This window comes from Mobula hypostoma, chromosome 17 (genome assembly GCF_963921235.1).
Source record: "Mobula hypostoma chromosome 17, sMobHyp1.1, whole genome shotgun sequence".
Lineage (NCBI taxonomy): Eukaryota > Metazoa > Chordata > Chondrichthyes > Myliobatiformes > Myliobatidae > Mobula > Mobula hypostoma.
In genome coordinates, this window is record NC_086113.1 from 21,633,763 (window position 1) to 21,655,443 (window position 21,681).

At 38.7% G+C, this 21,681-nt stretch overlaps 2 protein-coding genes across 4 annotated transcripts in view; one reads left to right on the forward strand and one right to left on the reverse strand.

The window, feature by feature from the left end:
• Positions 1 to 1,519: 1,519 nt before the first annotated feature.
• On the forward strand, positions 1,520 to 13,578 carry aste1b (asteroid homolog 1b). Its single transcript, XM_063069631.1, has 4 exons — positions 1,520 to 2,869; positions 5,253 to 5,460; positions 7,727 to 7,922; positions 13,377 to 13,578. Exons 1-4 carry the CDS (start codon positions 1,520 to 1,522, stop codon positions 13,576 to 13,578), a joined length of 1,956 nt encoding a protein of 651 aa, XP_062925701.1.
• Positions 13,579 to 17,647: 4,069 nt separating this feature from the next.
• The window catches only part of atp2c1 (ATPase secretory pathway Ca2+ transporting 1), a 101,663-nt gene continuing 97,629 nt past the window's right edge, over positions 17,648 to 21,681 (reverse strand). For 2 of the 3 annotated variants that reach the window (XM_063069630.1, XM_063069628.1), the window contains exons 27-28: positions 21,287 to 21,382; positions 17,648 to 17,787 (exon numbers count right to left, since the gene is read on the reverse strand). In XM_063069630.1, coding sequence (XP_062925700.1) covers positions 17,753 to 17,787; positions 21,287 to 21,382 — 131 coding nt within the window. In that variant the 3' untranslated portion in view covers positions 17,648 to 17,752. Of the gene's footprint in view, positions 17,788 to 20,322; positions 21,383 to 21,681 lie in introns of those variants that run through there. The other variant, XM_063069629.1, reaches the window with a different exon arrangement.

Genomic DNA, 21,681 nt, shown 5'->3' on the forward strand with positions numbered 1-21,681 from the left:
ACTGGCAGCTCATTTCACACTTGCACCATCCTTTGAATAAGTTTCCCCTCATATTCCTATTAAACATTTCACCTTTCACCTGAACCCATGACTTCTAGTTGTAGTCTCGCCCAACATCCTTGTACACTTTCTCTGTATTCTCTCAACCTCCTTTACATCTGTTCTTCAGGTAGGTGACCAAACCTGCACACAGTACTCCAAATTAGGCCTTGCCAACATCTTATACAACTTCATAACATTCCAACTCCTATACTGTGTACTTTGATCAATGTGCCAAAAGCTTTCTTTACGACCCTACCTACTTGTGACACCACTTTCAATGAATTCCAGAACCTTTTGTTCCACCACATTCCTCTGTGTTCTGCTGCTCACTGAGTAAGACCTACTCTGGCTGCTGCACCCAAAGTGCAACACGTCACACTCGTCTGGATTAAATTCCAGCTGGTTAGATCCTGCTGCAAATTTGCTGTCCACTACAATCTTGGTGTAAAATTTCCCTGTATTCTTTCAATCTTATTTACATCTTTTATGTAGGTAGATGACAAAAACTGCACATAATACCTTGTCAAATGCTTTGCTGAAGTCCATGTAGACAATTCCACTGCCCTGGTAACTTTCCTAGTAACATCTTTGAAAAAGTCTATAAGATTGGTTAGACATGACCTACCATACACAAAGCTATGCTGACTATCCCTATTCATTCTCTGCCTATCCCAAATACTCATATATCCGGTCTCTTAGAATAACTTCCAGTTACTTTCCCAGTACTACGTTTGTAATATCAGGCTAACTGGCTTATAATTTCCTGGTTTATTCTTAGACCATTTCCTAAACAGAGAAACATTAGCTATCCTCCAATCCTCCGGTACATCACCCATCACTAAGGATGATTTAAGTATCTCTTCTAGGGCCCCTGCAATACCTGCATTTGCATCCCACAAGGTCCAAGGGAAAACTTTGTAAGGTGTTCCCCTAGCACCAGCGCATGCCCTTTTCTCAACGTTACCATCAGGTAGGAGGTGCAGCAGCCTGAAGGCACACAAGGGATTCAGGAACAACAACTTCTCCTCTGCTGTCTGATACCTAAATGGGCATTGAACCAGTGAACACTACCTCACTTTTTAAATATATATAATTTCTATTTTTGCATGATTTTTAATATACTATAATTGATTTACTTATGTATTTTTTCTATTTTATGTATTGCATTGAACTGTTAAGTTAACAAATTTCACGACACATGCCGGTGATGATAAACCTGATTCTTTGGCCACTCTGATTTGCCTAAAGACAGCCAGTACTTCCTCAGTAATTGTATAGGTTCTCTACCCTCACAGTTACATAGATGCTAAAATTGTTCGGTATCAAAAGGTGAAAAAATATTGATATTGCTAAAATAACAGTTAATTCAGTGTTTACATAGCTGCAAATGACTTGTACTTCCACAATATTCACATGTGATCTAACAATACCAACCTCTTCTGTTTGTTACTTAGGATGAAGTTGATCACATTGCAAAATGGGTATCCATGGATTGATGTCCTACATTGGAGAAAATCATCAATTTTTTGATAATATAAAATTGCAAAACACTAGAATTATAATTGATGGCAATAACTTATTTCATAGACTTTACTTCGACTCTCATTTGGATCTTAATTATGGAGGAGAATATGATTCATTTACAGATATCATCTGTAAGTTCTTTGAAGCTCTGTCACTCTGTAATATTTCACCATATGTGGTTTTTGATGGTGGATGTGACTATACAGATAAAAAATTTGAAACCATCAAACAACGTGCCAGAGAAAAAATCCTAAAGGCACACTCCATTTCAAGAGGCAGAGGAGGGACTGTGTTGCCGCTACTTGGTCCAGAAGTTTTTAAACAAGTCTTAGTGCAGTTGCAAGTACCATTTGTCCAGAGCCATTCTGAAGCAGACCGCGACATTGTCGCTCTTGCTAATCAATGGAACTGCCCTGTCCTAACACTCGACAGTGACTTTTGCATCTTTGATTTGAAGGCTGGTTATTGTCCCCTCAATTATTTCAAGTGGGAAAATGTAACTAATCTTAAAGATAATTCAGAGCACTATATTTCAGCCCAGTGTTTCTCAGTTGAAAAGTTCTGCAACCATTTTAATCACATGAACAAAGCTCTTCTTCCACTCTTCGCAGTGCTGAATGGTAATGATTATATTAACCTTCCTTTCCTGGAGAACTTTTTCACCAGAATACATTCCCATGCAAGGACTTATGCAGCAGGGAGGAAGAATGCACGAATTCAAGGGCTTTTGAACTGGCTGGCTGGGTTTTCTGAGCCAAAAGAAGCAATTCAAAACATTCTGAAGTCACTAAAGCAAAGAGACCATGAGAAAGTCCAAGAAGTCATATGTTTTCATATGAATGAATATATTCAGTCAGATGTGGATCTTGCAACATACTTTAAGAACAAAGATATGAGGCCTCATGCTCCTACTATCTTGGCTAGCAAAGCCCCAGAATGGATGTTAGCTGCTCTATTGAAAGGAGATTTGGCTCCATTTCATAGCGACTGCTTGACCTTGAGGAGAACATTCCTGCATCCTCAGGTGGAAAATATGCGCAGGACCAGCAGTCACAGGTGTTCTTTGCCCATTCGTCAGATTATTTATGGTCTGCTGAGTACCAGTGAGACTTCTCTTGATTCAGCATCGGATCTACCTACTAAAACACCAGGAAAGGCCAGCCTTAAAGCTGAAGAACACAGCAAAGTACATCACGTGCAGGAATATGATAGACATGACCTAACTCTGAAAAAAACTAACATTCAAGCAGTGCTGAAGAGATTCAAATTAAGTGAAACACATTCGTTGCAAAGACTACCAGAAGTAAGATTTTTTTTTAATGATTTAAGAAGTTCAGTTATTTCTAGAAATTGGATGCCACAGAACTGAAATTCATTTAGCTCTGTATAAATTTCACTTGGTATATATTGGTCAAATCGCATTAATCATGAATCATCTAGGCACTTTGTGCTGCTGCACACTGTCGTAACTGCAAGTACATTTGAGAATGTGGGGGGAGCTACCTACTTCAGCCATTTCTCTTTACGATGAGGATATTTCCACAGTGCTATTGGGTGGGGTGTTCCAGGGTTTAGACCTAGTAAACAAAAAGCGGCGATATATTTTCAAGCTGGGATGGTGCATTACTTGGGAAGATGAAGGTAGTACTGTTCAAATGTGCCGGTTGCCTTTACCCCAGCCATGGAGATTACAGGTTTGGGATGTGCTATTGGAACAGCTTGGGTAATTCACAGCAAGCACATTGCATGGGTATTTAAGGGAATTAATATTTAGAGCTATGGAGAAGGTGTCAGACAAATAGAAAGTATTCCATCACGATTCTGATTTGCACTATAGATGTTGGAAGTGTTTTGTTGTGTCAGGATCCAAGTCACTCACTGTATGATACTTCGCCTCTGATCTATTCTTACAGCCATTTCATGTATCTGTGTCTGGCAAATGTATATACCAATGAGAACATTGGAAAGAAAGATCATCGTAACAGTCTTGTGGAAATGGTTCCAATTTCACGCAGAGGATACTGTGTGATGCAGTACAACAATCATGCTAACTGTGGATCATCAGTAGTAGTTGATTATCATTAATTATCATGAATTAATCTCCTCTTTCCCATTACTGTCAGACCAAGGAATCAAGTCTGGTTCAATTAGAAGTGCAGAAGGGTATGCCAGTAGCAACATAGAGTATATCTAATGAATAAAGATATGGTAAACCAGTAAAACTGCAGTAACTAGAACTAAGTGATTGAGAACATATCTGCGATCCTGGTTGTGAATAGTATGAACAATTAAACCGTTTCTGGGAGGAAGAAGCTCAAAAAATATTCTCATGCTCAACATGTAGGTCCAAGTATGAGTGCTAAAGAAAATACTTTAACATTTGCAGTCATGTTCAGTTAGATACCAAATAGGGGCTTCTTCCAGACACCCATCACATTAAAGAAGCCAGTCTCCAACCTACTTAGTTCACTCCACACAATAACTGTTACAGGAAAGCTAATGGACCAAGTAAAATCCCAAATTGGTACTGAAGTCCTCAATGCCAGAATTAGCTGTGCATCCAGCCAAGATGTTCCAGTATAGTTGCAACATTGGCACCCACCCAGCAATGTCAAAAATTGCCCAGCTTTATCTCATTTCCAGAAGGGAGCGATGCCCCCTTCTCATTGCTACCATCAATGGGGAGGTACAGGAGCTTGAAGAGCACACTCAATCGCTCAATATTTCAGGACCAGCTTTATTTTTATATATATATATTTTTATACATATATATATATATACTTATACTGTTTATGTTAGTGTATTGCAATGTACTCCTGCCATAAAACAACAGATTTCACAACATAAACCAATGATATAAAAACCTGATTCTGATTAATTATTGCTCAGTCAATCCACTTGCAATCAGCAAAGTGCATCAAACTTTCTTCAACAATGCTCTCAAACTTGGATCAAAGAGAAGAATTCCAAAAGTGAGGTGAAAGTAACTGCCCGTAACACCAAGGTGAGCTCAAAACTGGTCAATGGCTAGAGTCAAAACGTACCTTGCACAAGGAAGCTATCATCATAAGACTCATGCCTACTCCACTATTTAATAAAGTAATGTTTGATCTGACTCCACGTTCCTAATCTATTATAGCAAATACAGTTGGAAGCTGGCTTCTAGTTCAAAGTGGAGTGATGGAAGTGCTTCCTTTTTAACTTTAACTGGTTTAACTTTTTTAAGAATATGTGGAATTTTTACTAATTTTCATCGAGTTGTTGATGTAATAGTTATAGTTTGCAGCTTTCAATCTAAAGACTATCAGAGACCATAAGAATTAGGAACAGATTGAGGCTATTTGACCCATTGAATCTGCTCTGCCATTCTATTATGACTGATCTATTCCTTCGAACTCCATTCTCTGCCTTCTCTCTTTGATGCCCTGATTAATCAATAACCCATCAACCTTTACTTTAAATATCCAAATGAAGTGGGGACTTCTTGCACTTCTTACATTTATGTGACACAAGGCTGTTTTCATCTGAAATTCCTTATGAGAAATGTTAGATTTTTGCTTTAATGTTACTGTATGTTCGTTCCCAAGCTCGGCTTTTACTAGGATGTCATTCTCTTCATTATAAATTCAAATTGAGTTATGAGATTGGTTTCTTATTTGATATTAATTGCACACATCTTTTTGCAGATTTCTATCCTGGATAGAACCTGTTTTCTTTTAGAGACTCTGGAAGTGAAAACTGACGTGCAGGCTCTGCCAGCCAGCCTGCACTTGACAGTTTATATTACCTGCTACTGGGTAGTTCACGCCGAACCGAAAGTAACACTGCATCATCTTCAGGCTCTCCTGCTTTCTATTGTAACTGGGGAATTACATAAACTAATATGCAAAACAGGTAATAAGATATCACAAAAATAATTAAGTTCTTTTTGTTGAGTGTTAGAAACCAGAGTGGCATAATGGATGCTGATACATTAGTTTTGGCCTCGAACTGCAATAATTTATCTGTAAAATTTCACTCTACTTTCATTATCTTATTTCCATCTGGCATAGTTTGCATATTGTTGTTTGATTGTTTGTGGTTTTACTATTGCTATATTTATGCTGTATTCTTGGTTGGTGCAGCAGTAACGAAACCCAATTTCCCTCGGGATCAATAAAGTATATCTATCTATTATCTGTCAGCCAGCTTAAAGGAGGTTATACACACAAAATGCTGGAGGAACTCAGCAGGCCAGGCAGCATCTATGGAAAAAAGTACAGTCGATGGTTTGGGCTGAGACCCTTTAGCAGGTTATGTTGGCCAGTGTTGTTGCTGGAATATTTTTGGTGCTGAAGAGTCATAGTTAGATCAGAATGGATTGTCATTTTCAGAATTCCCTGTTACTGGTATATTGCAGGTTGCATTTGTGTATTCCTATGCCAATGTAGCTTAGTGCATATTAAGAGTCCTTAACAATACAAGATATTCTTGATTTGTTGATGTAATCTTTTTGGATCAGTAATAGAGATTCTTTCTATTTACTCACATTCCTGGTTTAACCATTTAATGAGTTTAATGAGTCATATCACCAAGATACTTCTAAAAATTTTGATGACAAGAACTAAAAGTAAGATACAAGCTGAAATAGGTAAAGAACAATGTAGTTTTATGACAGACAAAGGTACAAGAAACGCAATATTGATGTTAAGGATACTATCAGAACGAACTATTCAAGTGCAAAAAGATTTGTTTGTTTTAAAAAGCATTTAATAAAGTGAAGCACAATAAGTTATTTGAAATATTGCAGGAAACTCTAGATCTAGATTCGAAAGACTTCCGCCTAATCAGAAATCTGTACTGGGAACAAACTATAGATGGAGAAGTGAGTCAATTTACAAAAATCAAGAGAGGTGTTAAGACAAGGGTGTGTTTTCTCCCCTGATTTATTTAATGTGTACAATGACACAATATTACAAAAAATAAGAGGCATCTTGGGAATCAAAGTTGGCGGTGAAAACATCAATAATTTCAGATATGCAGATGACACTGTGTTAATTGCAAGTACGGAGGAAGAACTACAAAACTTAATTGATGTAGTTGTTGAAGAAAGTGCAAAAATGGGTCTATCTATCCATCGCAAAAATACAATGTATGGTGATATCCAAGAAGAAGGAGAATCCTATCTGCAGGCTGAGAATAAACAGGGAAGACATAAAACAATTACAGAACTTTTGCTACTTAGGAAACTGGGTGACATCAGATGGCAGGTGCGACATGGACGTCAAAATAATAATAGGGATGGTGAAAGACACCTTTACGAGAATGAAGAGTATACTGGCCAATACTAAACTAGGCATGACAACCCACCTCAGAGTACTGAAATGTTACATTTATCCAGTTATGTTATATGTCTCAGAATGTTGGACAATATCTAGTAACATGAGGAAATGAATTGAAGCAGTAGAGATGTGGTTTTTGAGGAGGATGCAAAGAATATCATGGATGAAACGAAATCTAACAAGGATGTCATGAACAGAGCAAACACAAAAAGAGAAATAATGTATGAGATCATGAAAAGGCAATGTAACTTCATTGGATATGTGATTAGGAAAGAAGAGTTAGAATGCACGGTAATTATGGGAAAGATTGAAGGGAAGAAAGCGAGAGGAAGGCAAAGTCAAATGATGATGGAGACAGCAGCCAGAGAACTGGAAATGAATACCAGTGAATTGATCCACTTGACCCAAAACGGGAGTGTGTGGGCCATGGCAGTCAAAGCTCAAACTGGGCACGGCACATGATGATGATGAACAATACAGGATACAGTCAATTAGGCCATTGGAAAAGTGGGTGGAGAATTAAAATGGCAGGACGTTCACAGTTGCTTCTGCAGACGGAATCCAAGTATTATACAAAGTTTCTGCAATGCGTTTAAAATAATTTCCTCTATTGTGAACATTTGGAATTCTCTACCGTAGAGGGTAGATCACTGAACATATTTGAGGGAGGGTCATGGATCAGGCAGAATGTGAAGTTCAGGCCAAGTTTCATTAGTAATTGACTCTGCAAGGTCAAGGAGTCCTCTAGCCTTCCTCTGCTCCAAATTACATTTTTCAATAGTTCTTTAGATCAAATTAAGGGAGCATGTTTAACTATGTTTTTCTTTAAACCTGTCCAGGTAACAATAAGTTGATGGAGAAAGACATTGGAATGGTATATGATAGGCTTTCCCAGCTGAGACAAAGAGGGCAGAAGATGGGAAATCTGGATGTAGATGTAGCTCATGTCTTCTGTCAGTGGCAGAGTTGTCTTCTAATGGGAATCTATTTAAATCAACTCTTGTGTTGTCCTTTTCCAACACCAGATATTACACGGTAAGAAAATACAAATATGTATTATATCTAGATTATCACAAAATTACTGTATAAGGAGGAAATGAACTAAGTGTCATTATGCTTTCTGGCTTCTCCTGGCTCTCCCAGCATGCAGTGATTGGAATAAGTCTGTATGAGATTTAATAAATTGGTCACCAAAGTGTGGGTGAAGGAAATTTGGGAATGTACAATAAGTGAAATTGGAGAATTATAGTATTGGTTGCTACTAATAGATGTCAACAGCTTGAGCAAGTTTACCAATTTTCAAACAGCCTGAGAGCCTGCAATGAAGTATATAATCGTAGATAAGCACTGGGTAATATTTGAATAATTATTATCAAATATAATTCACAAACAAACAAACACATTTGATTCTGATTCCCTTTTATGTCAAGCCAGAAGGTGGTCCATCTGTAGCTAACAATGAAAGCAATCGTTCAACTCAAAGGTTTATTTTACTTAAGGGGCAGTACATCTCTAAAGATTAGAAAACTCAGAATTCAGCAAAAGTAACATGGCAAGGATTAATATAAGGGAACAAACAGACTGCAAGGAATAGAACGGAAAAGCGCAAAGATCAGCAGGTACTAATAAGTATCACTTGTACACAAAGACAGGAGAGATTAAATTATGGTATAAGGAATTTTCTTTGAGGTCAGGGAAAAAGCATTTGGTTTCCTCAAACATGCAAAAGGCCCTTGCTAAGATCCACAAGAACTCTTGTGGATTGATAATAGGTTATGATAGAAAAAAGTTAGTGAAAATGATAAAATTTGGAAGGCTATAGAAAATTAAACATGCCACACTTAAAAGACAAAACAAAACCTAGGGAAAGTGGAGGACTGCAGTTCGAGATTGAGAAGGTTTAAAAAAAAATTAGCAGTTGTGAATGTGATGAATTTGGACCTCGAAGTGCTTTTGATAAGATACTACACAAGTGAAGCATGTGGGGTTGGGGGTTAATATAACAACTGATTTGAGGATTGGGTAATGTTCTGAAACTGGCCTTTTTTGGGTTGGGAGGGCTTTACCAGTGAGGTGCTGGGGCCCAGCCTGATCAGATTCCCTTCAACTCATTAATCTAGAATAAGTTTTCAAGGTTATCGATAAGGCAAAGCTGGGTGGCAGTACGAGTTGAGAAAAATGCAGCAGAAATTCAAGGAGATAGAGAAGATGAATGGGAAGAAAATTTTAAGTGGAATAGTGAATATGAAAACATCACTTAAGAGAAAAAGTTAAAAAGCTAAGCAATTTTTTAAATGACTGGAGATAGGGAAGTAATGGTATACAGAAGGATCAAGTTGTCCCTCCATATAAATCATTGAAAATTAACTTAAAGATATAGCAAGCAGTTAGGAATGTAAACAGTATGTAATCCCTTATTGCAGGAAGGTTATGTTTCTGTCAGGAGTGCATCCACTGTTCCTTCTAATCTGCGTGGTGCGCAGCCGAGCAGTAACTGAAATGCTGCCGTGCTTATAGGCTTAGTTGCACGCAGCTGAAATTTTCTTTTATATGTTAATATAATTTTGAAATTATACTAATGTAATTTTGAAATCTGGCAATATAGTTGTGAAATACCCTGTAATTGTTAATGAATATAAACCACAAATTTTCTAAATAATAAACGTGCCACAACCTTTACTCTAAACATTTTAAAGCTTCAATATATTTTCATTATCAATGTTTCAAGTTAAAACACTGTTACAAATTGTAACAATAAACACAGAATGGAAGTTAGTAGCTCATTGTAATAAACTGCGGGTCCCCTGAACTCCAACATCATCTAGTCAAACATTTTACTTTTGCCATTGTGCCTGTCAGTTGTTTTGACTGCCTGACATCGTTTACTTGTGTTTGTGTTTGTTATGGAAATTTATATTTTCTGACTTTTGGGGTAAGTAATCTCTCAAAAATATCAATCTGGTAATAATATTTTAATTAAAAAATTGTTAGAACACGGTAAAAATTGTTTTTCTTAAAATTGTATGACTGGCTATTAAAATTATATATTTTTGACTTGTTAATTTTTTAAAATAATAATGGCAAAGAGCATTAATTAGTTTAACAATCCAATCACCAGCTTGAAGATTATGACCAATCCACAATATCGAGTAGCTGTAAGTGTCCTTAACAAATTTCTAGAAGATTTGGCTTCTCTTTGGAAATTCCTTCAGAAGAGCTGTTTGAGTAAAATTGAAGCACTACAGTATGCAAAAGCAAAAATTACCAAGTTGTGGTCCCAGTATCTTGGCAATACAGTTTATTGGAGTGACAAAGTGAAAAATTTGCTTGCATCTATAACTTCTAATGTTGATACTGTGCCTATTATTCATTTCATTCAACATGTGTGTAATCACCTAGATGATAGAGTTCATGAGATGAAGCAAGCTTTTGACCCTGTTGCTATTGCAAACTCAACCACTTTTGAATTTGGAAAAAAGAATGTTGTACGAATAGCAAAAAATGTCAGCTACAATTACAAACTACAATGAAAGCATTGCCTCAAACATCTCACAGAAATACTGTGATATTAAATTTGTTATTTATGAGAAAGTAAAGACAGGTTCAATTAAAATGTTCACTGATATAAGAGCAGAATTTGGCCCATTGAGTCTGCTCTGCCATTTCTCTCTCAGCCCAATTCTAATGTCTTCTCCACATATCCCTTCATGCCCTATCAACCTCTCTTGAATATACCCAATGCCTCCACAGCTATGAATTCCACAGATTTACCACTCTCTGGCTGAAGAAGTTCCTCCTCATCTTCTTTTTAAATGGATGTCCTTCTTTTCTGAGACTGCGTCCTCTAGTCCTAGACTCTCCCACTGCAGGAAAGATCCTCTTCACATCCACTCTATTGAGGCCTTTCAACATTTGATAGGTTTCAATGAGATCTCCCCTCATTCTTCTGAATTCCAGTGAGTACAGGCCCAGAGCCATCAAATGTTCTTCATGTGATAAGCCTTACAATCCTAGAAACATTTTTGTGAACCTCCTTTGCACCCTCTCCAATGTCAGCACATCCTTTCTTTGATAAGGGCCCAAAACTACTCTCAGTACTCCAAGTGAGGCCTCACCAGTGCCTTATAAAGCCTCAAGATTACATTCTTTAATATCCTAGTCCTCTCAAAATTACTGCTAACATTGCATTTGCCTTCCTCACCTCCTGCAAAATAACCTTTAAGGAATTCTGCACTTCCCTTGGCACCTCATATTTTTGAATGTTCTCCATCTTCAGAAAATAGTGTACACTTTTATTTCTTCTACTAAAGTGCATGACTATACACTTTCCAACACTGCATTCCATCTGCCACTTCTTTGCCCATTGCCCATTGTATAATTCCTTCTGTAGTCTGTCTGCTTTCTCAACACTACCCGTCCCTCCATCTTTGTACCATCTGCAGACTCAGTCTCAAAACCATCAATTCCATCATCCGAATCATTGACATATAATGTAAAAAGAAGTGGTTCGAACACAGACCCTCTGGAACACCACTAGTCACTGGCAGCCAACCTGAAAAGGCTCCCTTTATTCCCACTCTTTGCCTCCTGGCAATCAACTAATGCTCTATCCATGCTAGTATCTTTCCTATTCAACCACATGCTTAGAAACAAAGAACTTGAAGAACTGTCAATTGTTGTTGACATTTCATGCTTCTAGTGCTGACTGTGATTGTGGATTCAGTCTTATGGATTGAATCAAATGTAAATCCAGAAACAGACTAGAAGTGGAACATTTGGATGATCTAATGAGGATACATCTTTCATACGGATGAGGAATTAATCTGGATAGTGTTTATAGACAATGCATTTGTAACAAAAACAGATGAGGAAAAGTTTACAAAATGTGAAAGATTTTCTTTGTTGTACTGTATTTCATTACACCCCTCAATAGTAGATCAAAAGTAAGTGATTTTTCAATTTTCATTCTAAATATTAATAATATGTATATTACAAATGAAAAATCATTTAAAGTGCTGTGCAGTTTCAAGCCATGTTAACATTTCTTGCTCTGAGGAATGGTTGGTGTGTGCAGCTGTAAAAAAAAATCAGAGGGAACATTGAGTGCAACAGAACTTCACAACATTTTTGATTCCTGGAATGATGGGTTATCCTTCAAGGAGAAAATATGCAGCATGAACTAAAACTCCCAACTTTATTAGAATCAGATTCAGATGTATTATCACTTTATTAAATTGGATTCAATTTGTTGTTTTGCAGCAGCAAATAGAATAATTTCATTAAAAACCAAAATTCTTGCTGGAATAGAGGCAGGGATATGGTTCTCGGATCTGGAATGTATAGAACCAGGGATCATTCTCAAAGTAAGTGGTCACCATGCAAGAAGGAGATGAAAAATTCACTTCAAAGTGTACTGTATTCATGATAGACTAGTCCAAAGAGGACTCTGGAGGCTCAGTCACTGAACAAATTATAATATTGATATAACATACATCAAAGTTGCTGGTGAATGCAGCAGGCCAGGCAGCATCTGTAGGAAGAGGTGCAGTCGACATTTCAGGCTGAGACCCTTCGTCAGGACTAACTGAAGGAAGAGTGAGTAAGGGATTTGAAAGCTGGAGGGGGGGGGGAGATCCAAAATGATAGGAGAAGACAGGAGGGGGAGGGATAGAGCCAAGAGCTGGACAGGTGATTGGCAAAAGGGGATACGAGAGGATCATGGGACAGGAGGTCCGGGAAGAAAGACAAGGGGGGGGGTGACCCAGAGGATGGGCAAGAGGTATATTCAGAGGGACAGAGGGAGAAAAAGAAGAGTGAGAGAAAGAATGTGTGCATAAAAATGAGTAACAGATGGGGTACGAGTGGGAGGTGGGGCCTTAGCGGAAGTTAGAGAAGTCGATGTTCATGCCATCAGTTTGGAGGCTACCCAGACGGAATATAAGGTGTTGTTCCTCCAACCTGAGTGTGGCTTCTGTCTTTCTTCCCGGAACATCCTCTGGGTCACCCCCCTCCCTCCTTGTCTTTCTTCCCGGACCTCCTGTCCCATGATCCTGTCATATCCCCTTTTGCCTATCACCTGTCCAGCTCTCGGCTCTATCCCTCCCCCTCCTGTCTTCTCCTATCATTTTGCATCTCCCCCTCCCCCTCCAGCTTTCAAATCCCTTACTCACTCTTCCTTCAGTTAGTCCTGACGAAGGGTCTCGGCCTGAAACGTCAACTGCACCTCTTCCTATAGATGCTGCTTGGCCTGCTGCGTTCACCAGCAACTTTGATGTATGTTGCTTGAATTTCTAGCATCTGCAGAATTCCTGTTGTTTGCGATAATATTGATAAACTTTTGGATATCAAGGGAATGAAAGGATATGCATCCAGTTAAAAGATGAACCATAATCTTTTTGAATGACATGTTTTTTTGTTCTAACTAATTTCATTTCTTGAATACTACTTTAAGAAACCCTCTAATGTATGTCCTGTTTCTCTTCTGGAAAGACTCTATAGTGGGACTTTAATTCATTGTTTCTCTGAAGAGCTGAAGTCAATGTCTTCCGCAGAGGATCTACTGGAAGGTTGCCTGGTTGCGGGTGATATTTACTCCAAACTCCTACACGCAGTGACTGCCACAGTACCAGCAGACTTTTTTAAGACGGGGAAAAAATCCAAAACTCACAGAAAACTGAAGAAAACAAACTAATTTAGTTGTATCATCAACAGACAAAGATCATCAAGGACTCCCTTGTAATGTAAATAATGGATGTCCAGCCTTGTCAAATAAGAATAGTACCTAAAATTTGTTGATGCTGAACTGTTTTTGCTTAACGGCACCATCTTTGTATTGGAGGGTTCAAAGAAAGATCTGTAGTAATTTACCATTTCCAATACATTGAACATAGTTTTATAAGTGATTATCTATGCAGTTTTTGAGTGGAAACATTTGTAAATTTCACTATCATTCATAATATTAGGTTGTTCTTCTGTTAACGCATGTACAGCAAATGTTAAAAGCAGTACGTTGTTGAAACTGTAACATAGGTTTCTACATAAATATTAAAAATCCAAACTACACTCTACATTAAACAATATGTAGAACTACCCTTTTGGAAATTAATATTTATATACAGTAACTTTAAAATTTGAAATGGTGAACTAGTCAAAAAAAAACACCATAACTGCTACCAATTCATGTTCACTTCATAAAATGACCTTTTATAGCTTCTCCCCACCTAAGCAACCCTCAGGTTTTTGAATAAATCTTCACATTTCTTACAGCACTGCAGAGTAGTAAACCATTAAGTCCATGTCAGTACTCAGAGTAATCTTGTTCGCCCCACATAATATATCTCATGCTCTGATTTTCTTACCACCTACTGACATTAATGTCAGGCCGCTGGCTGCGATTTTGGTGGTTTAATCCCTTAAGTAATTATTTTGTAAATTGCTATGCATTAATTAGGTCTCAATCCAAGACATGAGAGTGTTAAAGAACTGAAGGTCCATCTGGGGTTAGCAAAAAAAAACTGGTTTATCAGAGCCCTACCACCCTTTTACTACTCAGTGCTTATTTGGGATCTAGCAGTGTATTTCATAACCAAAGAGATGCTCTATTTCACAAATGGAAGAATTTCAACAACTTAATATGCCTTCCAACTGTCAGAATGAAGAACCACTGTGACCTGGTACAAATAAATGGAAGGTTAATGATGTAGAAAACATCTTGGTCAGGAAGACATAAAGGTTTCATATGATAATACCTTGCAGCACAGAAGGCCATTCAGGGAATGCCTCATATAAAAATTATTAAAAGTCATAACCAAAATGTGGTAGGTATCCATTTCCACATCAAAGTAAGGGCATATCAGACTTGTGTAGGGTTTAATGCAGCTTCACAGGAATGATACCAAAGCTATAGAGCTTATATTCCAAATGTAGAAGATCAAAGGCTGACCTAATTGTCAGGTGAATTTGACAGGAAAAAGATTCTCAATAAATTTTTTGAACAATTACAGTAAGTCTCACTCTGTACAAAATTGAATTATTATTTTTTTTTTATTTATGGCAAATCCAATTCAAATAATTTTCCAAGACCAATAAACTTGTTTCTTCAAAATCGTAAATTCTCCCAAGATCAATACAAATACATTTGTGCAATCATCAAGGCATCCTCATTGCTCTCCACATTATGGAACCTCAACCCTGCCTCTTTGCCCCTGAAACCCGCATCCATATCTTTACTTCCTCTAAATGGCCATTCTTCCATCGCATTCCAACTTACAAAAAAATTACAGAGTAAAAGTCTGCATGTACAAAAATTCTGAAATAGAAAGTAGAAGCTGATAGGCAAGCTGCATCTACAGAGAGAAAAAAGACAACAGTGATTAACTTCTCTAAATCATGCATTTACAAGATACTGTTTTTAATTTAAAAATACAAATTTGAGGTAATCTAAAATTATTTTGCTTATGCTCAGGGTTTCTTCCAAAGAGTACTGTGCCAGGTGATCTACAATATATTTACTTCTGGTCTAACATTGCCTCAGTTTAAACACTTGATTTTTTTAAACCTTTCCATGTATTTCTCCCTGTCACTTCTTATCTTTAAGTGGCTCTAGTCCTATAATCCACTATTAAACATGTCCCCCGCTAATTGTCATCTCATCAACATGACCCAAATGCCACTTCTCCCTCCTTTCAAAGAAAGGGGCTTCCCTTCCTCCAGCTACGGTTTCCTGAACTGCATCTCTTCAATTTCACGCACATCTGTTCTTATCCCATCCACCCACCACGCTACCAGGGGTAGGGTTCCTCATGTCCTGACCTACCACTCCACTGGCCTCTGCGTCCAGCACATAATTCTCCAAAACTTCTGCCACTTCCAACTGGATCCCACCACCAAACACATCGTTCACTTTCCCCTGCGCCCACACCCCCCCACCACTTACTGCTTTTTGCAGGGATTGCTCCCTACGTGACTCCCTTGTCCATTTGTCCCTTCCCACAGATATCCCTCCTGGCACTTATACTTGCAAGTGGAACAAGTGCTACAACTGTCCCTACACCTCCTCCCTCACTACCATTCAGGGCCCTAAATAGTCCTTCCAGACGAGGCAACACTTCACCTGGGAGTCTGTTGGTTTATGTACTGTGTTCGGGGCTCCTGGTATGGCCTCTTTTATGTCAGTGAGACCCAACATAGATTAGGAGACCGCCTTGCCAAGCATCTATGCTCCGTCCACAAGAACAAGTGGCCACCCATTTTAATTCCACATCCCATTCCCATATGGCCACCTCCACTGTCCGGATAAGGCCACACTCACCTTATATTCCATCTGGGTAGCCTCCAACCTGATGGCATGAACATCGATTTCTCAAACTTTCAGTAATGCCCCTACCCATCCCTTCACCATTTCCCATCCCCTAATCCCTCCCTTCATGTTATCTCCTTACCCACCCATCACCTCCCTTTAGTGCTCCATCCTCCTCCTTTCTTCCATGGCCTTCTGTCTCTTTCACCAATCAACTTACTAACTCTTGGCTTTATTCATCCCCCTTCGTTTCACCTATCCCCTGGCTTTCTCTCTCCCTTCCCCCCAACTTTCAAATCTACACCTCAACTTTTCTTTCCCCCAGTCCTGCTGAAGGGTTTTGGCTGGAAACGTCGACTGTATTTTTTTTCTGTAGATGCTGCCTGGCTTGCTGAGTTCCTCCAGCATTTTGTGTGTGTTGATAGAGTAAAAGTAGTTCAATAATAATTAGTATGCTATTAATAAACCTTTTTGAAGGATAATATCCTTCATGTATCACCATCAAGAGAATCCTTTAAACACAGAGCCAAAATTAGAATCCTCTCCACCCCTCTACTTCCCCACCCAAATGTTAATTTTCTAGGTGTGGACTATACTGGAAATGCCAGTATTTATTGTCCATTCCTCAATGTTCACTGGTGAGCCATCTTTTGGAACTGCTGCAATCCCAGGGTGTGATGGGATTCAGACTCAGCAATAATTAAAGAATAGCAAGACAGCAGTTCCAAGGCAGCGTGCTGTGTGACAGAAACATGATTGGTAGTGTTCCAATATATTCACTTCCCTTGCCTTTGGTGGCTTAAATTAAAGAGTTGGGAAGTGCTGTTGGAGTAGCCCATGTGAGCAACTGCAGTGTATTTTGTTAACTGTAAAAAAAAATGGTAAATGTACCACTAGTAGAGGGTTGCTAATTAAAGCAAGTTACTTTCTTCTGGTGTTACTGGGGTTCTTGTATGTAAGAGCCTCTGCTCGTACATCAATCTCAATTGTGCCATGTAGATTTATTGATTTATTTAGAATATAGCACAGTATCTTCTGATGCAACGAGCCCACACCGTCCATTTGCACCTGTGACCAATTAACCTACTAACCCATACGTCTTTGGAATGTGGGAGGAAATCGGTGCATCTGGAGGAAATTCACACGATCTCAGGGACAACGTACAAACTCCTTATGGACAGCTGTGGAATTGAACCTGGGTCACTGGCACTGCAATAGTATTACACTACCATCATGGTAAAGCTTTTGGATGTCACAGTTACACCATAATATAGCCAGCATCTGAACTGCCCTGGTACTTAGAACACAGACCAATAGAGCACAGGTACGTGCCCTTCGTCCTACAATGTTGTGCCGAACTAATTCAATTAGTAATTAAATGACCAACTAAACTAGTCTCTTTTGCCTACACAATGCCCATAGCCAAAGTATTTACCTGCTAGTCCAACTGAGGTTCTGATTGCTGGTAACATCCTGGACATTGATAGTTGGGTACTTGGCCATGATGATGCCATTGAATATCACGGGTAGATGTTTAGTCTGTCTTGTTGGAGATGGGAATTGCGAGTCACTTCTCACCCCTTGGCTGAATGTTGTCTAGGTCTTGATGGAAGGAGACAGACTGTATTTACCGAATAGAACTCAATAGTATTCAATCAGCAAATAACTCACTTCTCAGCCTATGATGAAACGGCTAGACAGATCAGCCTTTGGACTCTGCCCTGATAACTAGGGAGCAGCTTGACTGCCCTCCAGTATTCTCAAACACTTCCTCTACACAAGATATGTCTCCATTCCTAGGAGTTGTTTCCTCTTGATACCTATTTGCTGCCATACTGTACAGTTGCTCTCACCCTACCATGGTCAAGTTATTTGGTCTATGTTTTGACTAAGACTACGATGAGGTTTGGTGTTATATCTGACAGTCAAAACCCAAAGTGAGCATCATTGAGCAGATTAATGGTGATGCAATGCTGCTTGACAGTGCGGTGACGAATGTATGGTAATTGGAAGATTTATGCACCCTCTTCTTTCCATTCACTTTGTCATAAGTATGCCAGTTTTGTGACTGTACTGGAATGGTTTGGCTGTAGATACAGCTAGTTCATGGGTCCTCAGATTTGTTGAAAGCCACAGAAGGGTTGTTGGTCCTATATCCTGTACATTCAGCGGTTTCTTTATAACATGACTGAATTGGCTGAAGATTGCCTTCTGTGATGGTGAGGATTTCAGGAGATTTTACTTAACCTTGTGACATGGTGTCATGACAATAATCTTTCCCTCAATGTCAACAAATCGAAAGAGCTGGGCATTAATTTCAGGAAGAGGAGCAGTGTACTTACATCAGTAATGCTGAGGTCGAGGGGTTTGAGTGCTTCAAGTCCTTGTCCATTCATGCTGACACCACAGCAAAAAAGCTGACTATTTTCTCAGGAGACTAAAGAAATTTGGCATGTCTCTGACCCTCACTAATTTTTAGTTGATGTACCATAAAAAGCATCCTATCCAGATGCGTCAGTTTGGTATGGCAACTGCCCTGCACGTGACAGCAAGAAACAGTGTGGTTTCCGCTTGGCACATCACGGAAGCTAGCCTGCCCTCATGGACTCTGCTCTGTCTACACTTCTCGCCGCCTCAGTTAAGCAGCCAGTATAATCAAAGACCCCACCCACCCCAGAGATTCTCTCTTCTTCCCCCTCACATCAAGCAAAAGATACAAACACCTGAAAACATGTACCACCAGGCAAAGCACAGGTTCTATTCTGCTATTGGAAGACTATTGAATGGTTTCTTACTACAATAGCATGGACTCTTAACCTCATAATTTAAGTTGTTATGAACTTGCACCTTATTGTCTACCTGAACTGCACTTTATCCTTACTGTAACACTTTATTCCGCAGTACATTATTTTACCTTGTACTAACCTCAATGCAATATTGTAATGAATTGATTGACATTCTATCCTATGCAAAAAACTTGGGACTGTCTAATGCGTCTATGCCTCTCATAATTTTATATACTAATAGGTCTCCCCTCACCCTCTGATGCTCCAGCGAAAACAATCCAACTTTGTCCAACCTTTGCTTCAATGCAGGTAACAGCCTCTTTTGCACCCTTGCTGTAATGCAGCACCTGCACACAACGCTCCAAATCCGCAGCTCCCCCACCCCCTTTTTATATCGACATCCTACGGATATGCTATACACCTTTACCACCCTATCTGCTGGTGTTGCCACTTTCAGGGGGTTATGGATTGGCACCCCCAGATGCTTCTGTACGTAAATACTCCTAAGGATACTGCCATTTATTGTATTCTTACCTCTTAAATTTGATCTCCCAAAGTCCAATGCCTTGCACTTGTCTCGATTAAACTCCATCTGCCATTTCTCTGTCCACATTTCCAACTGGTCTCCATCCTGCCATAGCCTTTGACAATTTTCCACACTATCCACAACTCTAAGTTTTGTGTTGTCTGCAAGCTTACTAATCGACCCACCTACGTTTTTGTCCAAATCATTTATATGCACCACGTTAGAGTAATTTTTGGGTTTAAGTCATTTACACTTAGCAAATGGCTTTGGCCACCAGTCTTCTGTTCCTTGACAATGTACTGTGGATTGAGTTTGTAACGATGCATTTCCTAAAAGCTGTGAATACCAGTCCAGGTGCTGCTGGCAACCGTGGGATGGATGTAATCAGAAGGTGTGAAGTTTGTATGTAGCCTCAAAACAAAGCATTGTCTGTACTTTGTAAATATGGATTGTCCTTTTGTGTTTAGCAAATAAATATTGAGCCCCACACTGAGCCAGCAGACCTTTCCACTGCAAGTGTCTCGCTATGATAATGCCTGCTGTACCTGGTTTTGTCGAATAAAGAAGCTGCTTTGTATGTACCAGTAACGTTCTCTCCAGTGATTTCATTCACACAACAACACACCACAAACAGCAACCCAGCTCTAATCCCTATACAACACCACCAGTCACTGAACTCCAGTCAGAGTAACACCCTGCCACCAGTCCTCTGTGGCCAAACCCATTTTGAATCCCATCGATCAATTTAATGTTAGCTGTGTTTCTATATCTGTTGATGTCAGGCTTTCGCTGCCGGATGATTTTAAAATATGCCAGGAAAACAAGTCTTACAAAGATCATTTAATTACAAACTGTATTTTTCCAATACTGTACATTTCCATCACAGATGTAGCCTTAAAAATGGCATCCTTCACCCCAAATACATGAAGAAAAATTTACTACCTACATTTCCCAGCATCATTGCAATTGCCATGTCTTAGAATATCATTACAGTGCACACAATCAATGCATTCAATTACGAAAAAACAGGATACATAAATAAAAACAAAAATGCAGGCCAGTATTATTTTACAGACTGTCATCATTTCTGATCATAGGTGCTCAAGCATAAGCTAACTTCATTCAACACTGAACTGTACACACTTGCATTTTGTCTGTTAAAATACATATATACACTTGTGACACAGCCTCTACGTTTCAAACCATGGTTTCCATAGTGGTCAAAACCTCCAACATTTATAAAACACAAAGACAAAAGCACATCAGCTAGTTGTCAACATTATTTTATATTAAGAAAATAAAATGGCTGCAGACATTTCACTTTTTGTGGCTTAAGTTTCAGAATAAATGGAATGCCAAATGCATATAAACACCTAATTTATGCCACTGAAATCCACATCACCATATATAAAATAAGATACTATTTATTGATAAATAATATGATTGAATTAGGAAAAAGGCTTTCATTCTATCCAGTGTACTTCAAACTCTACACCACATCCTTGAGTGAGTCTTTCTTATACAGAAAGCAAAATGTTATGTACATTTTAAGCAGCAAATCACACTGCAGGGAAAAATTTTTGCATGTTGTTTGCACTGTGCTATCCCAACAGATGAAAATTGAGAGATACTTCATAGTCCTTAATTTGAATATATTTTCTCAGTCCTTTTAAGCTATGAGTGCTACTAAATGTCAATTCAATCTTCACAATCCCATGTATAGGTATCTCTTAAACAGCTTGTTAAATTCTATGATACAATATGCGTCATACATCTAAAAAGGATTTACTTCGTTTTGGATTTTTCCCTTTTCGTCTCTCCAGAGTCTTGATGATCTCAGACACTATGCAGACTGAGGAAGTAAGCCCCACCAGGAAAAGGAGATCTAAAAAGAGAATAGTAGTAGCGTTGTGAAATTATGTCAAAAATTTCCGTTTCAAGGCTAAGTGATGAAATGCTTTATTGTAGAACTGAGAAATAATAGGACAACATCAGCATGGTTTCATTAAGGGGAGACCTGTTAGAATTATTTGAGGAAATAACAAGCAGATTAGACAGAGAGTCAGTAGATATTATTTACTAGAGATTTTAAAAGTCCTTTGACAAAGACATGAGGCTGCTAAATAAGGCAAGACCCCATGGTGTTAAAAGCAAAGTACTAGCATGGATAGAAGATTGAATGGC